Below are 24,699 nucleotides of genomic sequence, written 5' to 3'. Positions count from 1 at the left end.
TATCTATGAAAGAGTAAAAGCAGTCGATGTTTCAGGCTGAGACCCTTTATCATGACTAGAAAGGAAGTGGTGGAGGTGCGGTGGTTGGGCAAAGCTGGGATAAGAAGGTGGTGGGGGAGGAGGAGGAGTACAAGCTGGAAAGTGATGAAGCCAGGTATGTGGGGGAGGGGGGATGAAATAAGAAACTCGGATGTCTTAAGTGGTAAAGATAAAGGGTTGGAGATGAAGGAATATAATAGAGTGGAGCACGGGAGAAAGGGATTGAGGAAGGTAGGGGGATAAATTACCAGACGTTGGAGAAAACAATATTCGTGCCGTCAAGTTGGAGGCTACCCAGAAGGATTATGAGATTTTGCTCCTCCAACCTGAGAATGGCCTCTCCTTGACAGTGAAAGAGGCCGTGGACTGAAATATCGGAATGGGGAGTTAGTGGTTGGCCACCGGAAAGTGTTGCATTTTGTGGATAAAGCAAAGGTTCTAGATAAAGCCCAATCCATGTCAGGTCTCACCAATGTAGAGGAAGCCGCATCGGAAGCACTGGATATACAGTAATTGATAACCCCAACTGATTCACAGGTGAAGTGCTGCCTCACCTGCAAACATAGGTTGGGTCCCTGAATGGAGGCAAGGGATAAGGTGAATGGGCAGCTGAAGCATTTCTGCCACTTCAGGGTTATGTTCCACAATGGAGATTAGTGGGGATGGACAACTGAACAAGGGAATCACAGAGAGAGTGATCCCTGTGGGAAGTGGAGAGTGAGTGGAAGGTAAAGATGTGTTTGGTGGTAGGGGTGTCTAAAATTAGAAGGTATAGTTCAAGGTGAGGGGGAAGAGGGTTAAAGATGATCCAAGGGGTAAATATTTCACACATGCAAACTTTTTTGACTGTCTGTGAAAGTGATTAACACAAGAATGTCATAAACCCATTGTCTGTAGTAGTTGAAGATGGCAGAAGCTGTGAAGAATGATGCAGATGATGGTGTAAGATGTAGTTCCTCCTTCACAGTTCCCTGTACTGGAAGGTCTCTGTTCATGCTCATGTTGGAAAAACTGCTTTGACTGACTGTGAAAGTGATTATCAGAAGAATGCAATAAACCCAATGTTTGCAGTAGTGTTACTCTTGTTGCTAAAAGGTTTTAATACTAGGAAAGAAATGTATCTGATTTGCATTTGTGGATTAAGATGTGGCAGATGGGTTTCAATTTTGATAACTATTGGGTATAAAACTACAATGTCTTATGTTTGCTAAAGCCAGAAGCAATTAGAGTGATTGGAATTCTAGTCATATGTAGTTATAGTGTATTGAAATAGTATTCAGTGAGACATGAGATTCGGAGGCATTGAGAGGCCTGTAGAAGGCATTGTACTGTGCCAGAATGGACCAAATTGTTGTCTGTGGCCATGGGAAAGAAAGTGTCAGATTTATGCGGGTTTGGTGCAAGATCAGCCTGTGCTGAACTCCAGTTGCCAGCATATCTGTCTCTCATTCGTGGATTCCAGTGGCAGAGACTAAATTCCTGGAATTCCTGAGAATTATGCTGAAGAGATCCCCAGGTCTGACAAAGGTTTTGTAAACCTGTTCATTTGAATGGGGATTCCTGACATGAAGATGTGATGTCAATATTTTTATTTATTCTGTAGGTTTTTAATGTCATAGTTATTCAGCTTAGCAAAAGCTGAATAGACGCACCATGTCTATACCAACCATCATGGCTATCTTAACTCATCCCACTTGCCTGCATCAATTGCAAATCCTACTATGCCTTGGTCATTCAAGTACCAGTCTGGATGCCCCTTAAATGTTACTATTCCTACCCATATCACACTGAGAGTTCATTTCAGATACCAACTACTATGTGTGTGAAATATTTACCCCCAGATCATCTTTAATCCTCTTTACATAGAACATAGAATAGTACAGCATATTACAGGCCCTTTGGCCCACAATGTTGTGCCGACCCTCAAACCCTGCCTCCTATATAACCGCCCACCTTAAATTCCTGCATATACCTGTTTAGTAGTCTCTTAAACTTCACTAGTGTATCTGCCTCCACCACTGACCCAGGCAGTGCATACCACGCACAAACCACTCTCTGAGTGAAAAACTTTCGTCTAATATCCCCCTTGAACTTCCCTCCCCTTACCTTAAAGCCATGTCCTCTTGTACTGAGCAGTGGTGCCCTGGGGAAGAAGCGCTGGCTGTCTGCTCTGTCTATTCCTCTTAATATCTTGTACACCTCTATCATGTCTCCTCTCATCCTCCTCCTCTCCAAAGAGTAAAGCCCTAGCTCCCTTAATCTTTGATCATAATCCATACTCTCTAAACCAGGCAGCATCCTGGTAAATCTCCTCTGTACCCTTTCCAATGCTTTCTCATCATTCCTATAGTGAGGCGACCAGAACTGGACACAGTACTCCAAGTGTGGCCTAACTAGAGTTTTATAGAGCTGCATCATTACATCGCGTCTCTTAAACTCTATCCCTCGACTTATGAAAGCTAACACCCCATAAGCTTTCTTAACTACCCTATCTACCTGTGAGGCAACTTTCAGGGATGTGTGGACATGTACCGCCAGATCCCTCTGCTCCTCCACACTACCAAGTATCCTGCCATTTACTTTGTACTCTGCCTTAGAGTTTGTCCTTCCAAAGTGTACCACCTCACACATGGTTGAACTCCATTTTCCACTTCTCAGCCCACTTCTGCATCCTATCAATGTCTCTCTGCAATCTTTGACAATCCTCTACACTTTCTACAACATCACCAACCTTTGTGTCGTCTGCAAACTTGCCAACCCACCCTTCTACCCCCAAATCCAGGTCGTTAATAAAAATCACAAAAAGTAGAGGTCCCAGAACAGATCCTTGTGGGACACCACTAGTCACAACCCTCCAATCTGAATGTACTCCCTCCACCACGACCCTCTGCCTTCTGCAGGCAAGCCAATTCTGAAACCACCTGGCCAAACTTCCCTGGATCCCATGCCTTCTGACTTTCTGAATAAGCCTACCATGTGGAACCTTGTCAAATGCCTTACTAAAATCCATGTATTATCACATCCACTGCACTACCCTCATCTATATGCCTGGTCACCTCCTCAAAGAACTCTGTCAGGCTTGTTAGGCACGATCTGCCCTTCACAAAGCCATGCTGACTGTCCCTGATCAGACCATGATTCTCTAAATCAGGGGTGTCAAGCTCATTTTAGGTCACGGGCCAGATTGAGCAAAATGCAGCTTCATGTGGGCCGGATCAGTCGGACGCGTGCGAACACAGCTTTCGTTGCCTCCGTTTTTTCAGCCTGCTCTCATGTGTCTCAGTCTCTGCTATAACTACAAAGTGTTTTTCTTTACAAATTCCATTTCTTATGAAGAAGACTGCCGAATAAACACTAAAAAACCCTGAAAACCTGGTACCTGAATAAACTCAGCATTAGCCATATCAAACACCATAGGCGCTTCGATTACTGGGGCCAGCTTTAATAGTAATTAGATATTATCTCGCTGGCCAAAGATAATTCCACTGTGGGCCGGATTTGGCCCGCGGGCCTTGAGTTTGACATATATGCTCTAAATGCCCATAGATCCCATCTCTAAGAATCTTTTCCAACAGCTTTCCCACCACAGATGTAAGGCTCACTGGTCTATAATTACCTGGACTAGCCCTACTACCTTTTTTGAACAAGGGGACAACATTTGCCTCCCTCCAATCCTCCGGTACCATTCCTGTGGACAATGAGGACATAAAGGTTCTAGCCAGAGGTTCAGCAATCTCTTCCCTTGCCTCGTGGAGCAGCCTGGGGAATATTCCGTCAGGCCCCGAAAACTTATCCGTCCTAATGTATTTTAACAACTCCAACACCTCCTCTCCCTTAATATTAACATGCTCCAGAACATCAACCTCACTCATATTGTCCTCACCGTCATCAAGTTCCCTCTCAGTGGTGAATACCGAAGAGAAGTATTCATTGAGGACCTCGCTCACTTCCACAGCCTCCAGGCTCATCTTCCCACTTTTATCTCTAATCGGTCCTACCTTCAGTCCTGTCATCCTTTTGTTCTTCACATAATTGAAGAACGCCTTGGGGTTTTCCTTTACCCTACTTGCCAAGGCCTTCTCAGCCCCTTCTTAAGCTCCTTTCTTGCTACCCTATATTCCTCAATAGACTCATCTGATCCTTGCTTCCTAAACCTCATGTATGCTGCCTTCCTCCACCTGACTAGATTTTCCACTTCACTTGTCACCCACGTTTCCTTCACTCTACCATTCTTTATCTTCCTCACTGGGACAAATTTATCCCTAACATCCTGCAAGAGATCCTTCAACAACAACCACATGTCCATAGTACATTTCCCTGCAAAAACATCATCCCAATTCACACCCGCGTTTGAGCCTTATAGCCTCATAATTTGCCCTTCCCCAATTAAAAATTTTCCTGTCCTCTCTGATTCTATACTTTTCCATGATAATGCTAAAGGTCAGGGAGCGGTGATCACTGTCCCCCAGATGCTCACCCACTGACAGATCTGTGACCTGACCTGGTTCGTTACCTAATACTAGATCTAGTATGGCATTCCCTGTAGTCGGTCTGTCAACATACTGTGACTGGAATCCATCCTGGACACACTTAACAAACTCTGCCTCATCTAAACCCTTGGAACTAATCAGGTGCCAATCAATACTAGGGAAGTTAAAGTCACCCATGATAACAACCCTGTTATTTTTGCACCTTTCCAAAACCTGCCTCCCAATCTGCTCCTCGGTATCTCTGCTGCTACCGGGGGCCTATAGAATACCCCCACTAGAGTAACTGCTCCTTCCTGTTCCTGACTTCCACCCATACTGACTCAAAAGAGGATCCTGCTACATTCTGCCATGTGCAGAAGTTCGCTGATGACACGGCCATAGGGGGTGTGTCAGGAATGGACAGGAGGAGGAGTATAGGAAACTGATACAGGACTTTGTGATATGGTGCAACTCAAACTACCTGCGTCTCAATGTCACCAAGACCAAGGAGATGGTGGTGGACTTTAGGAGATCTAGGCCTCATATGGAGCCAGTGATCATTAATGGAGAATGTGTGGAGCAGGTTAAGACCTACAAGTATCTGGGAGTACAGTTGGACGAGAAGCTAGACTGGACTGCCAACACAGATGCCTTGTGCAGGAAGGCACAGAGTCGACTGTACTTCCTTAGAAGGTTGGCGTCATTCAATGTCTGCAGTGAGATGCTGATGATGTTCTATAGGTCAGTTGTTGAGAGCGCCCTCTTCTTTGTGGTGGCGTGTTGGGGAGGAAGCATTAAGAAGAAGGACGCCTCACGTCTTAATAAGCTGATAAGGAAGGCGGGCTCTGTCGTGGGCAAAGTACTGGAGAGTTTATCATCGGTAGCTGAGCGAAGGGCGCTGAGTAGGCTACGGTCAATTATGGAAAACCCTGAACATCCTCTACATAGCACCATCCAGAGACAGAGAAGCAGTTTCAGCGACAGGTTACTGTCGATGCAATGCTCCTCAGACAGGATGAAGAGGTCAATACTCCCCAATGCCATTAGGCTTTACAATTCAACTGCCAGGACTTAAGAACTTTTTTTAAAGCTATTATTAATGCTTTTTGAGTTAGTGATTTAGATGCATATCATATTATTACTGAGTTAAGTATTGTATGTAATGAGTTTTTGCTACAACAAGTGTATGGGACATTGGAAAAAATGTTGAATTTCCCCATGGGGATGAATAAAGTATCTATCTATCTATCTATCTATCTATCTATTACCCACCCTTTCTGCAGCTGTAATAGTATCCCTGACCAATAATGCCACCCCTCCTCCCCTTTTCCCCTCTCTCTATCCCTTTTAAAGCACTGAAATCCAGGAATATTGAGAATCCATTCCTGCCCTGGTGCCAGCCAAGTCTCCGTAATGGCCACTACATCATAATTCCATGTATGTATCCAAGCTCTCAGTTCATCACCTTTGTTCCTGATGCTTCTTGCATTGAAGTACAGACACTTTAGACCTTCTACCTTACTACCTTTATACCTTTTATTACCCCTCAGATCATCTTTAACCCTCTTCCCCCTCACCTTGAACCTGTACCTGCTAGTTTTAGACGCCGCTACCATGATAAACCAACTCTGACTATTCCCCTTATGGCTCTCATCATTTTTATGTCTTATCCTGTTATCCCTCAGCTCCAGAGAAAATAGAAACCTATAGGAACATAGAAAACCTACAGCACAATACAGGCCCTTCGGCCCACAAAGTTGTGCCGAACATGTCCTGACCTTAGAAATTACCCAGGGTTACCCATAGCCCTCTATTTTTCTAAGCTCCATGTTCCTATCTAGGAGTCTCTTAAAAGACCCTATTGTATCCCACTCCACCACTGTTGCCGGCAGCCCATTCCACGTACTCACCACTCTCTGCATTTAAAAAAAACTTACCTCTGACATCTCCTGTGTACCTACTTCCAAGCACCTTAAAACTATGCCCCCTCGCATTAGCCATTTCAGCCCTGGGGAAAAGCCTCTGACTATCCACACGATCAATGCCTCTCATCATCTTATACACCTGTATCAGATCATATTGTACATATTGGTTGGAGTACGTTTGGAGGAATGTTTCAGACAATTGTAATATGATATCCAACAGACATACTTTGTGTGTTGGCCATTGAAGGCAAACATACCATACACGTGCCTTGACTTCCTTTCCAAATCATTCCTAATGGGTTCATTTTAATTTTTAATTCAGACTTCAGATGTTTTAAATGATTGTGAATATCAGCAACATTCACAACAAGTTCTGATGGCTTTAAGAGATGGTCAGGCTCTATTCCAACCTTTTCTCCAACTAAGGTTCATCACTATGCTCCAGCTCCAGAACCTTAGGCACCTGAGCTGGATACCTGCTGGGCCAGCTTGTATGTGCAAGGAACATGACTGGTAAGACTGGGAAGCAGGATATGTCCAGCTTTAATTGGTCCATTATATTCTTTACAGTATACAAAGCATTCATAGAGCACCCCAAAGCATTGCTTATTGTCATCTTCAATTGGTTCAAAAAGGTGATTAGAATGATCACTTGAATTGTTGAGAAAAACTTAACAACCTGTTCATTTGGTTGCATCACAGCCTGGTATGGAAACACCAAGCCCTTGAACAGAAAATCTTACAAAAAGTAGTAGATTGCCCAGGCCATCACGGGTAAAGCCCTCAGACTATTGAGCACATCTACATGGAGCATTGTCACAGGGAAGTAGCAACCAGGATCAAGGATCCCCACCACCCAGGTCATGCTCTCTTCTCGCTGCTGCCATCAGGAAGAAGGTACAGGAGACTCAGGACCCACATCACCAGGTTCAGGAAAACTTATTACCCCTCATCCACCAGGCTCTTGAACCAAAGAGGATAATTTCACTCATATTCACTTGCCTCATCACTGAACTGCTCCCACAGCTAAATGACTGACTTTCAAGGACTCTTCATCTCATGTATTTATTGCTTATTTTTATTTATTTATTATTATTTTTAGTTATTTTTATATTTCCACAATTTGTCTTTTTGCATGTTAGTTTTGCCCAGTTGGTGTGATCGTTAATTGATTCTAATGTGGTTATTATTCTATTATGGATTTACTGAGTATGCCTGCAAGAAAATGAATCTCAGGGTTGTATATGGTGATATTTATGTACTTGGATAATAAATTTACTTTGAATTTGGCAAATATTTAGAAATGTGCGATAGCTATGCCTATTTAAAGTTGCTGTTTCCATTAGTTTTCTTCCGTTAAGGCAGGTGACTGTGTGGTATAAGTTCAAGCAGAAAGATTGTGATTCAGTGTTAGTTTAATTTTACTTTTTTTAGAGATATGCCACAGGGTAGTTTTTTCCAGTCCTTTGAGCTACACCAATCCCAGCCACCCAGATTTAACCCTAACCTAATCATTGGGCAATTTACAATGACCAATTAACCTACCTAGTGCATCATTAGACTGTGGGAAGAAACTGGAGGACCTGGAGAAAACCCACACGATCCACAGGGACTCCTTATAGAGGGCACCAGGATTGAACTCCAATACCCCGAGCTGTAATAGTGTCACACTAACCACTATACTACCGCGGTGCCCCAAACTTGCAAAGGGGACAGATTTTGTACTATGGAGAGAACGATGATGGTTGTTGGTAGTGTGAGAATGAAATGGAGTTTGATAACAATATTTAATTAATTGTATTTTGAGAACAGGAACTTTAGAGATTGACGAGATGCAATCTGTTAGGCACTACCTGTCTATGGCAAGTTCTTTGTGAAATGAGTAGGCTCTGACAATACATTCTACATGTTCTGAATTTACTGAACAAAATTGGCAGTGAAGTGTCGTCACTGAGAAATTGCTGGGAAATGGTGAGGGCGTTACCCTTTTCTGATTGCAGTATTTATAATCTACAGTATGGTTTAATATGGCATTGATGGTCACAGTGATTACATGTAGTTTCAGTGGGACTGGATTAACCATGAAGACATTAGAGATATCTCTACATAAATTGAGCAAATGATATTTTCCTGGTGTAGACTTCATTTTGTGTTCAATTCTCTATCCTCAGCAATGCATTACACCAGTGCAGAAGAAGGAGACTGGCAAAGCGTTGAGCAGCTGACCAAGAAACTGGCTGAAGTGAGGCAGCTGGGCAGAGATATTGATGAGTTGCGAACAATGATATCCGACCGATATGCTCAGGATATGGGTGACAACTGTATCACACAGTGAATGTATGCAGTCGGTTGCTGGGAAGGTGGATGGGTCCACTCCATTGGGTCTTAAAATCTGTCCAAAAAAATGCCTTCATTGAAGTTAATTCAAGAAACTATTTCACAAACTTGCTACATTGGCACTTTCTTGTAACTTGCAACAGAGATGATGTCATCACAGTTGTGTGACTTGCACCTTTAGGGTGTTAGACAGCAGCATTCTTTCGCATGCTACCATTGTGATTGTAGGAAATATTCTTGCTGCAGAGGAAAAGTGCATGTTCATCTGCCTTGTGAACTGTCCTCCTCTTCCAAATGAAAATAACAATATTTCTGGTAACCAGCAAAGCAGCTGAAGCTTTGAGAGTCAGACAGCAGATGCCTGAAACCCGAAAGTGTTGGAAGTTATCTGGTCAGATGTCATCTGTTACAGATCAATAATCTTTGTCAGCACTACATTGTTGATTCTTTCCCTTTCCGTAGTTGCTGCCCAACATATTTCCAGCAATGTTTCATAAATATTTCTAATGCCAGTTCCAGTTCAAATGAACTTCTGTCAGCTAAACTTCAAGTTTGTAGTCAAAATAAAATTCTAAGAATGGGAATTGATGAACACTTCTCAGTGAGCAGCCAAATCTGTTTTGGAAGAGAAGAGATTTTGTTGACTAAATTTAGTAGATATAGCGTTAAATTGATGAACTTTTGGATGAGAAAGCTTTTAAGGAATGAGTTACTTTTATCAGCAAAAGTTAAAGCACAGTCCAGAGGAAGAAAAGTAATTAATAAACACATTTATGAAAGCATTTTCAGTTTTTACACCCAGATATTACTGTGTGATATTGTTGCTATCTCTCTGTAATTTTATGCCTCATTACTGGTGATATGTGTTTACTCTGGTGTAATTGGACAGGAATGTGTGTGTGTAATTCTTCTGGTCCACACCACCTCGGCAGAGTTAATCTCTATTAATTTTAAATCTTGTTCTGTTTTTTTTTGGTAAATATTGCACTCAAAATGAATCCTCTTCCAGACCGAGAAATGGACATTGTCACACTGGGAACTGATATATGTGCAGATTTCTCCCCTCCTGTTGATTTATGCCAATCTGATTTTCTCTTCCTCTGTGAATCTATCAGATGATCCAAATGCAAGTTGGGAGCATTAAGAATTGAATTGCAACTACACAATCAAAACTAAAACCTCACATGCAGGAAAATGTTGAATAAATGAATTAAGTGGACTGTTAAGTTTTCAGGCCTTTCTTGAAATCTCAAAAGTGGAGTGTATTGAAATGGCCCTGGGTATGTTAAATGCACATTTGAAACTGCACTCTGTTCCAGTTAACTGTGACAAAAATGATTTTGTATTTAACTTTGAATAACGTGAACCTAGGGTCTGATCAAGAAGCATTGTTGAACAGTTACCTGTAGAAGATCCTTACTTTGGGCAATGCTATAATAGTAACAAACTGAAAGATTTTCAGTCCGAGTTTCTCAGGGTGTTACTGTCAAATATGGACAGAGAAGCTTGTTTTCCGTCCATTTCCTGCGTTTGTGGATTGAAAAGCCTCATCTGTAAATAACTTAATATTAATGATTTGCTATATTTATCTAAGTCCCATCAGTGATTCACTTTGTCCAGTGGTCTGTGAATAAAAGTTTTCCTTTATATAATATTTGATGCAAAATTAGACTGTTTCTGAACTTCTACCAGCCTATGAAACTTTGTGTTTTTTCATACTGAAAAATATAAAGATGCAAAGATGTAGGGAATAATTTATGTCTAATATAACTGGAAAGTGCCCTGCAAATTGAGCCATAGCTCGGGATATTTCATCTGATAAAATGCAGGTTTAATTGTGATAGTCAAATTCACACCATCTCCTTTGCCTTGAAATCACATCCGTTTATACTGATTTTAACTTTTTCTATGTTTATAATGCCAAGAGTTATTTATAAATTTAATACATTATGTTTGTATTTGCAAATAAAATTTATATTTTACTGGCTGAACCTGTGGTAACTTGGAATCTGTCATTAGCTTACATTATTTCAGGTATCGAAATTCCTTATGGAAACAACCTAAGTTTCCAATTTGCTGCTTTCTGTTGCCCTCAATGGTGTCTTTTCCCAAGAGAAGATGAGGGCCAAGTTCTTCCAAGGCTTAATTTTGTTGACACATTTTACACTTTCCAATTGACTGACTCCTTGCCCAACAATACTTTTGACTTACTTGTATTCAGAGTGCTGCATGTTTTCCTCCCTTCCAAATTTGCGCCTCATGGATACCTCTTGCACATGGCTTGTGCCCTACTCTGTAGTTTGGTGCGATGTTGTTTTGATTGTGCTTTGTGAAGCATTACTGTGTAAATTCAAGTAATTGTCATAGGAACTACGATATACTTGTCTAAAATGCAGGTGTTGCATCATAAAATGAGAGAAGAAATTAAATTCTAACCATTTATAGATTAATTTCAGAAAGAGGAAATTAGTTTTCACAGTGCCTCTAGAGTTAATGAAATAAGGACACAATTGAACACCAAGCCTAATTTAGTACTGTATAGGCTATATTTGAGAATGTTAATTCGAGAAGTTCCTTGTGCGTTTCAGCTATTCTGTTCTGAGTTTGGGTGGCTGTGCATATGAAGTCAGTTGCAAAGTTGTGTCCATTGCAGAAATCCCGGGTGAACAATCATTTAGTATTCAGTTGATCTGTTACCATGCACAGGTAACTATGAGTACAAGATGGTGTGATGCAGATCAGGTGGGGTTCAATTGTTTGTTGTGCAGCTCTGTACATTTCACAGAACAAAACACCAAGGACAAAATAACCCGAAAAGCATAATATTTATAGGAATAGAAACAGGTTTACATTCTGTATTTTAAAATCAAAAAAGCTGCACATATTGAAAATCTGAAATATATTTACCTTTTTGAGTAAATAGTCCAGGTCATTTGCTTCTTCATGATGTTCCATATTTATTGCACTTTATTTTAGAAATGCAAATGAGCTGTCTAATCTCTTGGATAACAATTACAAAGAACCAACAACTCCAGGTAATTTTAAAACACGCCTTGCTTATGGACTGTTTGACTTACTCCCATCAGGGAAAGGGCTACGTAGCATCCATACCAAGACCACCAGACTCAAAATCAGTTACTTTCCCCAAGCAGTAAGGCTGATGAACACCTCTGCCCAATAACCCACCACTACTTTATTATTGCCCGTCAGTCACCTTATGTAGCCTGGTGTCACTTTATGGACATACTGTACAATCAATCTATACATTTAAACTACAGTATCTTATGTATTTATTGTGCATTTTTAAAATAATGATTGTATTTTTTATATTTTGTGTGTTTTGTGCTGCATCGGATCCAGAGTAACAATTACTTTGTTCTCCTTACACTTGTGTACAGGAAATGATGTTAAACAATCTTGAATCTTAAATTTTGAATATATTACATATTTCTCTGTCCCTGAACTGACCTGGCAGTGTTTAGTGTGGAGCGTACAGAAAGCTTTACCCTTATCTAACGCATGGTTAATCAGGCCTGTGGGTGTTTGATGGGCAGAATGCCCAAAGTAAAATGTTTACCCAGAAAACAATTGGTATTTAACTGAGTATATATATTTGATCTAATCCATTGTTCACCGTCCCGTCCCCCCACACACACTACTTTATACTGCAAATACCCTCGTATTTTTATTGAAGATAGAAAGTTGAAGCAACGAATGTAAATATGGTATTGCAGTATCACTGAAACTAACAAGAACTGTTATTTTTACATTTAAAGACGGTCCCTGAACTTCCTGACGCGATGAATGGACGGTTTTCCTATTGGCCGTGATAAATCACATGGCGAGGCTCAGCTTGGAAGTTAGTGCCTGTGTAGATGTGTCTGTGAGAGAGAGAGTGAGAGAGAGACGGAGTATCAGCAGCGAAATGAGTATACGAGTGTATTACACAACCGTTGCCGGCTCCAGGGAGGTGAGTGTGCAGCAGAATGGGGAGCGGAGAAGGAAGGAATGGAAAGAGGCAATGGCGGTGTAAAGATGCTGAAATGTCTATTGTTAGGAGGAACGGTGAGGATGGAGAAAGTGACACACCCGGTGAAGGATCTGCAGAAAGTGGCCAAGGAATCCCGGGCAATGGGTTTCCGTAACCGAGCAAGATCCCGCACCACTTTAGTTATTGTGTAGTCTAGTTTGATTAAAGCAGTCGCCACTCTCATTTACCAACAGAATTTTCGAAATCCCTTTATTGTAATTGAGCTGCGAGTTTTGCCCCCACGCCGCCCCACCCTACCAATCTCTTCCATTCATATAGACACCATCTGTTCTCTTGACATCCGATTCTTCCCGTCTCCCGTTCCACCATTGTAACTCCGTCTGCAGCACTTATATACGACTTGTTCTTCCTTGGCCCTTTTAAAAAAAAATCTTTGACGTTGCTCCATCTCCCCTCGTCTCAGAAAGAAAACAAAATTGGTGCAACAAATGTATCGCGAGGATTAGACTGAGGGTTGTTCTATTACAAATATAACACGTTGACTAAACCTGCAAATGAAATGCAAGTTCCCTGGAAAGATGAGTAAATTTGAACTAATCAGGTTTATTAATGCGCTTTAATTGGATTTTAGGTTTGATGTTCTGGGTTTTTTTAAAGTAAATTTTGTAAACTGTTCCACGGTCCAGTTAAAAGGACTCCTGTTTAATAAATAAATTGAGAAGGAAATTAACATTAATCCAGGTTTGGCAAAGCCTTTGTTTCAAGATGTATTTTGTAGACCCAGTCTTATCAACGGTGAGTGTGAATGGTCATCATGAGTGCGGTTATGCCTACTTAAAATATTTAGTTTTCATCTGTTTAAAAGCAATCTTTGAAAATATTAAGTTGTGCACATTCAGCTCTAATTTATATCTATATTTGTATGCAGTTTTACTGTACATGCCTTTAATATGTCTTTTTAAAATCGTGGCTCATTCATGCAGTGCAAAACAAGACTTGATAACAAATCGCTTAAGAAAATATTTAGGTGAATGATTTAAAAAAAAATCTTGATCAAACAGTTAAGTTTTAAACGAGAACTTTGTGTGTATGGGAAGAGGGGATGGTGCAGGAGTAGCAGAAAAATATAGTGAAGGAATTCGAGAGCTAGAGGCTTCAAACTGCTAAAGGAAAGGTTGTGCTGGTGATGAGACAATGGAAATGGATGAGTGTAAGATTTGAATGGGAGCAGAAGGCTCCTGTGATACAGGTAAGACCATGGAAGCATGAGAATTTGCTGTATGGCTGGGATCTTGTGCGAGTCAGTATGCACAATGGTGATCGTGACCTACCATTTTAGTTCCAATGTATCTCAGCTTTTGAAAACATACAGAAATCTCTAGTTACAAAATCTGCCAAATATACAAAACGTAAGTAGAGACGTGAAGACACAAGAAAGGGTTGTAAAGGTCAGGGTTCCTTTTTTAAAAGACAACTAAAATATTAACATTATGTAATTGTCCACTTAGTATAGATGCCATAAGACATAAGAGCAGAATTAGGCCATTTGGCCCATCAAATTTGCTCCACCATTGTATCATGGCAGATCTATTTCCATCTTAACACCACTCTCCCGCTTTCTTCCATAACTTTTCACGCCTTGACTAATCAAGAACCTGTCAACCTCCAATTTAAATGCACACAGTGACCTGGCTTCCATAGCCACCTGTGGCAATGAATTCTGCAGATTTGCCTGCCTCTGGCTAAGAAATTCCTCTTCATCTCTGTTGTAAATTATGTCCTTCTATTTTGAGGTTGTTCCCTCTGGTGCTAGACTCCCCCATCAAAGGAAGTATCCTTTTCACATCCACTCTTCGACATTTGATAGTTTTCAGTTAGATCCCACCCCCATTCTTCTAAATTTCAGCGAGTACAGGACCAAAGTCATCAATTGCTGCAAATTATCCTTTAGGGAATCCTGTGTGAGGACTCCCAAATCCCTTTACACCTCAGATTTTTGAATTTTCTTCCTGTTTAGAAAATAATTATTCCTTCTATCAAAGTGCATGACACTTCTGGACACTATTCCATCTGGCACCTTTTTGCCCATTCTCCTCCTCTAGACCTTCTGCAGCCTCTCTGCTTTTTTAACACTACATGCCCCTCCACCTATCTTCGTATTATCTCTAAGCTTGCTCACCAAGCCGTCAATTTCATCATCCAAATCATTGACATACAACATAAAAAGAATCAATCCCAACGCAGACCCCTGTGGAACACCACTAGTCACTGGCAATCAGATCAGAAAAGGATCCCTCTATTCCTACTCTTTGCTTCCTGCCAATCAGCCAATCCTAATATTCATGCTCGTATTTTCCCATAATACCCTGGCTCTTGTTTAGTAGCCCCATGTGTGACATCTTCTGAGGATCCAAGTACACAACATCCACCGATTATCCTTTATCATTATTTGTTACTTCAAAGAATTCCAACAGTTTTGTCACGCAAGATTTTCCTTTAAGGAAACCATGGGATTTTGACTTATTTTGTCAGGTGCTTCCAAGTACCAAAAACCACATCCTTAACAATCTACTTCAACATCTTCCAACCACTGAGGTCAGGCTAACCCACCTGTAATTTCTTTTATTCTACCTCCCTCCCTTCATGAATAGTGGAGCGACATTTGCAGTTTTCCAGTCCTCTGGAGCCATGCCAGACTCTATTGATTATTGAAAAATCATTACTGATACCTCCACAATCTCTTCAGCTAACTATTTTAGAATCCTGGGGTGTAGTACATCAGGTTCAGGTGACTTATCTACCTTAAGACCTTTTAGTTTCCCAAGCACCATTTCCCTTGTAATTGCAACTGCATTCACTTCTGCCCCTTGACATTCTTGTACTTCCGGCATACTACTAGTGTCTTCGGCAGTGAAGACTGATGCAAAATACTTAATCAGTTCATCCGCCATTTCCTTGCTTCCCATCTCATGGGTAGTGATTTCTTGTGGGGAGAATTACAGAACATTTATGTGTGGCAATGAACGTTAAATCAAACAGGAAATTTGAATGAAATTGAGTTACGTGTTGAGTGGTATGAATATCAAACTTACTCACAGATTAGAGGAAGTTAGGAAGAGTCTTGCTGAGTATGAGGTAGGAGGAAAGTGTGTGAGTAGGCCCGTGTGATAGACTGGAAGGACCATCTGCGTCGAATTATCCATTTCTGTGTTGTACCTTAATTCATTCAGTATCTATACCAATATAAATGTCAGCTACATAGGTTTACCATAGAAAAGTGGAATTGCTACTTGTGCTTAGATTGTGTCCATCGCCTTTCTTTCATGAGTCATGTTGCATCTCAACTTTGTTAAAATATCATCTCTCCTGGTTAGGATTTCTTGGCAATGCTGATTTAGTGCTATCCTGAGGAACTGCTACTCAATCAATAAGGAGCAGAAATGAAGAGCAATATTCATGAATCCTAAGCACAGATCAGAAATGGAAAAATCAATCCTGGTATAAAAAAAACCACTTAGCCTGACCTTGAGCTCTCCCTCTGAAAATGTTTTCCAATGCACCCCCTGCCTTCTCTATTTCCACAGCCCTCAAACAGTTTTCCATTTAATTCCCTTCTAGATGATAGTGTTGACTTTGCTTTTATCACTTTTGGGTTATTCAGCAGGATCATTACAACATCTTGTCTCCCATTTGGTTTTTAATCTGACAATTATCTTAAATCTGTGTACTTTGTTTCTGAATCTTGCACTGGAAGCAATTTCTCTTTATCAGAAGGCCTTATAATTGTGTGCATTTCCATTCCTATTTTCAAACAACCCGTATAGTGGTCCATCACGTCCCATTTAATCTTTGCTAGCCCCTCTAGTTTATAAAACAAAGCTACAATGAATAAGACAGTCATTAACAAGTAATTGTTTCCATGTAACACAGTTCAGATTTGCAAGCATTGCTATCATCAGGTGCTGTGCATGAATGGTGTGATGTACATCTTTTTCACCCTCTCGGTCATCTGATATCCCTCTGTTTCTCTCCCTTCCCATCTTTAGCTTCTGGCAAACTGCAAACGAATATATAAACAATAAAGGATGCCAGCAGGAATGAAACTTGCTTCATGCCACAGACTCAGTGGCATCAAGTCCAGATGTATAGTTCTTACTTATAGAGTCAAAGACATAGTGTGGTAGAGAGTGAGTGCTGTGTGGGCTCTTCAAGTGGCTGAAAGGTTTGCATTATTCATACCAGCCATTCATCCTAACACCAACTCCTTACTAATAGGGAAGCTATAGTGTTGAAAGCAAACTGTGCATGGGAATGTCCAGACCAAGCAGCCACTCTGGCTCCAGTTAATGGTTGAATTGTTTGTCCTTTATGTCTGCATGCACTTTATTATTTGTTAAATTATTTTTGCTAATATTACTGTGTGAGTTGTATGTACTGTGTTGGTCCATTGGAACATGTTTCATTTGGCAGTATACATGTGTAGAGTTGAAAGACAATAAACTGAACTTGAATTTCATCCAGGAACTGCCCTTTGGAAAGATTGGGATAGATGTCATTGTATTTACAATAACCTATAAAGACTTGTTTTTAGATTAAATACTTCAGTTTTCATTTAAAACGAAGCATTTAAATAACTTCAATGTATGCCATAATATTGCTCAACGCCTGTTGAAAATATTCCTGGTAATTAGTCTCTTGGAGGCCTGATCTCCAATTGACACCTAAAGCTCAGGTTCAGCTCAGAAACCACTCTGGACACAACTGTTTCCTGGCCTCCTGGAGCCGACGTAATGAATGGGCAAAGCTGCTTTGTAAGACAGATTAGTTCTGGCCAAGTACGTGCTGAGCCTTCCACACACTGTTCCTGACCCATCCAAACCCGAGTTCACTCAACATCTGTTGCCAATTAATATCTTCAACTCCAGCTGAAAAACACTTTACTGGATGAGTATTGTTATGATGGAATTGCAGGCCAGGAATAATTTGGATTGTGAGAACTGGAAGTCCCATCAGATTAGATTTTTAATCAATTTATGAATCTTAATCAGAAGAACATCATGAGGTTTTTTTTGGATTGTCATTAAAATCCAACCAATATATTCATATACATCTATTGTCTTCAAAGTATACTCCATTCACACTTTACCCCTCTCACTTACAGAACTCCAACTAACAGACTCGGTAGCATTTGAACCTTTTATGGACCTTGTATCTGTGACAGCACTTAGACTGATGGTGTCCACTCTGACTCTGCTGCAGAAAGCTCCTTCAGATGGGGCTCAGGCAGGAGTTGATACGTTTCATCACAACCTTCTCAAGGCACTTAATCACGTGGATGTAAGTGCTACTAGATGATAGTCATTGGGCATCTTACCACGTTCTTCTTAGGCACCGGTATAATTGAAGCCTGCTTGAAGTAGGTGGATACCTCAGGCTGCTGAAGCAAGAAGTTAAAGATAATCAGTGAACACTCCAGCCAGTTAATCAGTGCCAGTCTTTAGTACTCGGGCAAGTATCCCATCTGGCCAGCTGATTTCCGTGGGCTCCCCCTCCTGAAGGATGTTCTCACAGGGCTGTCAGGGTCTGTGGGAGTTTGTGAAGAACAAAGTGAGCATAAAAGGCATTGAACTTGTCCGGGAATGAAGCCTTGTTGCACATCCTTGCCCATCTCCAGTTCCACAATTTTCACTGCACATATAACTTTTTGAGCTATTTTTGCTGCTCTAACTCTGGCCTGCCTCTCATACCAATGAGAGCCATGCCTTCAGCTTCCAAGGATCTGAAGTTGAGGCTTTCCCTACCTAAACCAGTCCTTGAGCACCTTCTGCTCAAGTTTCTTTGATTCAGTGTTAAATAATGTTGCAGCTAGGGAAGCCTACTATTGTTAACCTGCACTAGTATAAACAAGCTCTCAGCCCCACATCAGTGTATTTAACTTGCTTTTAATTATGTTGGGTGGCAGGGTGGAACTGCGTCTCTACCAAAGGAGATGTAAGCACTCCTTTCTGCTAACCTGCAGGTCACCCCTGGGCAAGGTGTAGCACCTGCTTGGCCCCCCTATAAGGGTCACATGAAACCATGGGAGCAGGTGATGGATGGTCGTATGAGCAGTAGTTACATATCGCAAGTCCTAATTATGCGACCACTGGCGCCAGACAGACAATCTCAGAAGGGTATTGATAATGGCTGGGGTCGCCTGTCTTGTAAAGACACTGACCAGAAGAAGGCAATGGCAAACCACTTCTGTAGAAACATTTGCCAAGAACAGTCGTGGTCATGGATAGACCATGAATGCCTACGTCATATGACATAGCATATAACAAACAATTTTATGATGGAATCTAGGAGCCACAGGGGGGGAAAGGCATAAGTGAATGTTATCTTAAAAATATAGGAAGAAGGTATGAAGCATGTAGGAATTTTGTGAATTAAATGTGCACATGTCGTGACATTTCAATGTGATGCTTACCCAAGTATTAAGTTAGCTGAGTTCATTGGCCTTGTAACCCTGAGTATTTTATTAAAGATAAATAATCACTGAAGTTAAAATTTGCATTAAATGCGTCACTGCAGATCACCCTCCCCGCATCTCCAGCTTGATACAAGCCAGATGGGTTCTACAGGTTCTGTTACTACTTTCTCAATTTTCACTGAGCACGGATGTTTGATGCAATAATATTTAAAAAGCTGAAGATGATCAGCTAAGCTTGTTTTTTGTAGATGGGCTCATGTACCATGGGCTAAGGCGGTTCTCCCTTCTGCACGTTCCTCAGTATGTCTCTCTGGTCAGTACATACAGCACTCCCGCCACCTAAGACCAACCTGACAGCTGGGGATTGTGACCATCCAGCGAGATTTAAGGTGGACATTTGTACCCAGGTACAAATTTGCATCCAGCTTCACTTGTTCAATCCTTTTAGAGAAAAGCTAGAAGTCAGTGGAACCTTGAGAACTGAGGCAGAGAGCAGCTGATTAGAGGAACCTGACCAAAACCAAAAGGAACAAGAGTCCTGTACCCAGTTGTTGTGAAGGAATGGGGAAGGAACAAAGTTAGTCGGAGAGCAGGTTGAGTGATGACGGGCTTGGAGGCAAGAAGGGATTGAAAGGGTTGGACGGTTTTATTTAGGAGCTGGGAAGCAAACGGATCCAAGGATGGGATGTTGTGGAGAACGGGATATGAGGGAAAACCAGCATATGCATGGAGAAGGATGAAATTACTACAGTATTGTGGAAAAGGTCTTAGGCAGGGAGCAGGGAATCGTGGTAGGAAATGTGGAAGGGAGCAGAAAGCACCAGAGAGACATTCTATAATGATCAATAAACCAATTGTTGAGAATCCAACAGTGACCTTGCCTAGTGTCTCAGGGCTGGGTGCGTCTACACCTGTGCCACCTTCCACCCCTGACACCTGCTCTTCCCTCGCCATTCCCAACATTCTTTGCTCTTGCAGATTTACAAACTCGCTCTCCAATTTATATTGACAAATAAGTTCTGTGTAAAACTCATAGGTACCCTAGCTATATATATGTGCCTAAAGCTTTTACATAGTACTGTAGTTCTGGGGGATTCTTGGGGGGGAGAGGGAGTTGGAGTGAGATGACAAGCTACTGTTGGAGAATTGAAGAACAGTACAGGCCCTTCAGCCCATGATGCTGTGCCAGCCTCATAACCTACTCCAAAATTGATCTGCTTTCCTCCCACGTAGCCCTCCATTTTTCTATCATCCATGTATGACGTTTTACTGAAGTGAAATGTTACAGGATTTGCCAGCTGCCGACAGTGGGGTGGGGGTTGTGGGGAGAGGAGAGCACTATGATGATTGATATTTTGTTGTTACTTTGCTCAATCGATTGCAGGTGAAATCCCAGCAGTCCGAGGTGGCACGTGTCTTGGACAGTAAAGGCATCCAGTATGAAATGATTGACATTGCACAGAATAACTCTTTGAAGGAGGAAATGAGGAGCAAGTCGGGAAACCCCAGCGCTCTGCCTCCTCAGATCTTCAATGGTGACCAACATTGTGGGGTAAGGCTGGGGTCTGTGGGGTGCTGGATGGCACAGTTGGCTCCGATGTCAATCACCAGTCCCCAGAACCCTGACATAAGGGTCTTTCTCCCATTGCTGCCTGCCTGTAAGGAGTTTGTACGTTCTCCCCGTGACTCTGCGAGTTTCCTCCGGGTGTTCCAGTTTCCTCCCACAGTCCAAAGACGTACCAGTTGTTTGGTTAATTGCTCATTGTAAATTGTCCTGTGATTTAGCTAGGATTAAATTGGCGGGGGTGGGGGGGTGTTGCTGGGTGGCATGGTTCAAAAGAACTATTCCGTGCTGTATCTCAATAAATAAATTTACTCCCTTCGGAGCTGATTCTTTGGGTGGAGTTCAATAAATCTCATTGGCTGAAAATTCAAAAGAAAACTGCAGATGTGGGAAATCTAAGATTAAAACTTCTTTAGAAACTTTAAGTTGGGCTGTGTCTCTGGAAAGAGGAAACCTGACGAGCCCAGTGACCCAGAGTTGCAGGTGTTGCCCTGAATGTCGATATGGATATTTTGAAGTGGGTCATTTGCATTGGGATGGAGATTGGGGGGGTGTATGTGGATGGAGGGGAGTGGGGTTTTGGGGCTGTTTGGAGTGCAGGAGAAAAGACATTTAGAAGCCTTGGTGGATAGTGTCTGGTATGTTTATGTGGGGAGCAGGGAGTCGGGTGTGTTTGTGTATAGAAATAGAGGCTTGGTGTGTAATGTGAACAGCAGGGCTGGTGTGCAGAGGGCAGAATTAAGTGGGCTACAGAGTTTGGAGTGGTGATCAGAAGTCTCTGTAGTGGGTTTCTTTAGGTATAATTCGCATGGAACATTTATTACAGGGTAAGTGTTCAGATGTGGGTGTGAGGTGGTGAATGTGTATATAGGATAGATACATCCCAAAGTAGTAGTAGTATTCTAAAGGCAAGATGACACATCTGCAGTTGACAGGAAAGTCAAAGTCAACATAAAAACAAAGGGCATATAATGGAGCAAAAATTAGTGGGGTTAGACGATTGGGAAATGTTTTAAAAACAACATAAGGCAACCTAAAAAGCCATAGGAAGGAAAAGATGAAATATGGAGATAAGCTAGTCAATAATATCAAAGAAGACACCAAAAGTTTCTTCATATATGTAAAAAAGTAAAGAGAGCCAAGAGTAGATACTGAACCACTGGAAAATGATGCTGGAGAGGTAGTAATGGCGGATGAACTAAATAGGTATTTTGCATCAGTCTTCACCGTTAGAGACGCTAGCAGTATGCTGGAAGTTCAAGAGTGTCATGGGAGTTGCAGTTGCTATTACTAGGGAGAAGGTGCTTGGGGAAACTGAAAGGTCTGAAGGTAGATAAGTCACCTGGTATGAAAGGATACAGGAGAAGGTAGCAGGATAGAACATTGAGAGGGTAGTGGATTAGCCATGATGAAATGGTGGAGCAAACTCAGTGGGCCAAATAGCCTAATTCTAGTGATACATCTTATAAGTATGTTTTCAGACAAACTCTTACCCAGGCTAATAAAGGATGAAAAAATAGTTGTTTTTCCAGAGTTAGTTGCAAAGACCTTCTTAATTCTAGAGAAATGGGTTGCTCAGGGGGCAGAACAGTGTAGGGAGTTAATCTGAGTCATGGCTCATATGACAATGCTGGAACAATCAAGACAGTAATGAGCAAAAAGTTGGAATAAGAAGGCTTTGGAATCTGATGGTCAGAGAGTTCAAGGAATTTCTGGAGAATTGTGGGGGTGAGAGCATGAGTCGTCGAAAGGGGATGGAACTATGCTGGACATGGGATCAAAGATTACTTGGTGTTGGGAGGTGGAGAAAAGCAGGCCAGGAAATTATTTGGGGAGAGGAGTTGGAAATTGGTGTGGGGTGGGGGGTGTGTACAAATGGGTGATGTGGTAATCTATTCCCAGCCTGAGACGGAGGACCACATTTAATCAATGGACTCTTGCTCCCCCCCCAGGGTTACGAAGATTTTGTGGAAGCTGTGGAGACAAGTGATGTGCGGAAGTTTCTGAAGCTTGACTAAATTCGCTCCGCGCCAGATTGACGAAGAGCAGAGTGCAGAGCCAACCCTGATACAACTCTCACACCCCACGTGCAATCCCAATCATCCAGCGGTTTTAGAAGCACCCATAAACAGTAACGGCGCCATGCTTGCTCACCCTTTGCTCCTTCATTGGAAGCATGTTGCCAATTCTGCATTCCATAGTTATTCTTCAACTATTAATGAGTTAAGCCTAGTTACTCCACAGCTGCATTAACAACTTGCCATTCCTTCAGGGTAAGGGGTAGGATGCAAAATTAAATGGGGTGGGTGTTGAGTGACTCACTATCTAGGGGGGAGAGAGAGCAGCTGGGATTTGGAAGAGGACCAATTGTGAAATTCAGCTCCCTCTCTCCAGGTATTTGGGATGGGAGGGTGAGTGAATAGGACAGTGGGGGGGGGGGGGTCTGAGTCCTGAGCTGGTGTTTGGGACTGGGAACAAACCTGAGATGGGGGCAGTTGCTGATGAAAAGTAACATGTTCTTGGCTGGGGAGTAAGAAAGGTATGTGCAGTCCTTGGCTGGAGGGTCATAAGCTAGTGGAAAGATGTTTTTTTGTAGTAGTGGGGTGTGCCTCAGTAAATAAACTTTATTGAGGCTGCTCCATGTGCTCGTTCTTAAATGTCTATTGTTTACTGTAATCCCTGGGATGTTACGTCATTGAGACTCAAAACTCTTCCTGTGATATCGAGTTTGCAGGAGTCAGTGGGATTTGGAAAGGTGGCTTATTTTCGGTCGAGTTTGTGAGGTAATGGGTCATTGGAATAACCTTTGCTCTGGTGTGCTGATAGACCCTCCACCCCTCCAGTTAGTGCAAGTACTCCTGTCCATTGGGTTTGGCATCCTGTTCTGTCAGTTGTGTCCCAGGAGAAGGCTCTGCATTTTACACCCACAGACTGCGAAGATTCCACTCCCTGCTGCAGCCTCTCCGATGCTCTGAGAAACAAGTTTGCAATTATCATGGGAATGTCTGCAAGGATGCACAGCAGCTGTTACGGAAACGCTTCACAGCCATTGCAAAGCCTATGTGCTCACACCCTTGTTCTTTTTCCTTGGCTCTATTTTCTCTTTTATCCCCTCTTCACAGCTCTCTCCTTTTCGCTATTCCAACCTGGACCAAGTAGGTTTTCTGCCAAAATATTAAATAATGTCTTCCAGGAAGATATGAAATGTTTTGAACTCTCCAACTGTGTCTGGCTGTATTTTTCCCCCCATTCTTCAAGTGTTTGCCTTCTGAAAGGAACTGTGCGCAACTCGGTGGGGTTTGGACTTGTGAGGGAAAGGACGAGAGTTGAAAGGTGCCACCGCTTGGTCCGCGGGCACGGAAGGGTTGGCAAACGTCATCACTGCTGAATTTGACCCTACTACAACCTGCAAAGTCAATAAAGGAGTGAGTGGACTCAAGGTAGGGAGGTGGGTCTAGTTTAAGGTGTTATTTCCTGCCTGTGTCCCAGTGGCTGGAAGGAAAGGGATCAGTTCTGCCAGGAGCAAAGGAAAGTCAAGTTCAAATTTATTGTCAAGCTGAGTACATTGCATGCAAAAGCCCACAAGAATTGGCTTTTTGCAGCTGGTGTCCCTTGCCGGATTGGAGATCTGACTGCTGCTCTGGAAACCAGCCGTGGGTGGGATAATGTAGCACATGGGTTGAGGCTGGTGTAGCCACTGGGCATGCGATTAGGTGGCCACGCCACTTTCAGAAAACTGGTAGCGTGCACACAATGCTGGAGGAACTCAGCACGCCAGGCAGCAGCTATGGAAAAGTACACAGTCAATGTTTCAGGCCAAAACCTTTCATCAGGACTGAGAAGGAAGGGGGCAAGAGACAAAAATAAAAAGGTGGGAGAAGGAGGCCAGCTTGGAAGGTGAG

The 24,699-nt window shown here is 42.2% G+C and overlaps 2 protein-coding genes across 7 annotated transcripts in view; both read left to right on the top strand.

Annotated features, from left to right (window-relative positions):
* cep85 (centrosomal protein 85) overlaps nt 1-10,757 on the top strand; it is a 131,630-nt gene extending 120,873 nt beyond the window's left edge. For all 5 annotated transcript variants that reach the window (XM_073034579.1, XM_073034573.1, XM_073034577.1 and 2 more), the window contains one exon: nt 8,605-10,757. In XM_073034579.1, coding sequence (XP_072890680.1) covers nt 8,605-8,768 — 164 coding nt within the window. In that variant the 3' untranslated portion in view covers nt 8,769-10,757. The remainder of the gene's footprint in view (nt 1-8,604) is intronic.
* A 1,834-nt stretch (nt 10,758-12,591) lies between these two features.
* sh3bgrl3 (SH3 domain binding glutamate-rich protein like 3) lies at nt 12,592-24,019 on the top strand. Of its 2 annotated transcripts, none has more exons than XM_073034572.1 (3): nt 12,592-12,740; nt 20,618-20,785; nt 22,750-24,019. In XM_073034572.1, exons 1-3 carry the CDS (start codon nt 12,609-12,611, stop codon nt 22,813-22,815), a joined length of 366 nt encoding a protein of 121 aa, XP_072890673.1. In that variant the 5' UTR covers nt 12,592-12,608; the 3' UTR covers nt 22,816-24,019. The 2 variants fall into 2 exon arrangements, with proteins under 2 accessions (XP_072890673.1, XP_072890672.1); XM_073034571.1 differs by lacking the exon at nt 12,592-12,740 and adding an exon at nt 17,946-18,098.
* Nucleotides 24,020-24,699: the final 680 nt, after the last annotated feature.

The sequence above is a fragment of the Hemitrygon akajei genome, chromosome 32, assembly GCF_048418815.1.
Source record: "Hemitrygon akajei chromosome 32, sHemAka1.3, whole genome shotgun sequence".
Lineage (NCBI taxonomy): Eukaryota > Metazoa > Chordata > Chondrichthyes > Myliobatiformes > Dasyatidae > Hemitrygon > Hemitrygon akajei.
This window is presented reverse-complemented; position numbering and strand designations above follow the sequence as displayed.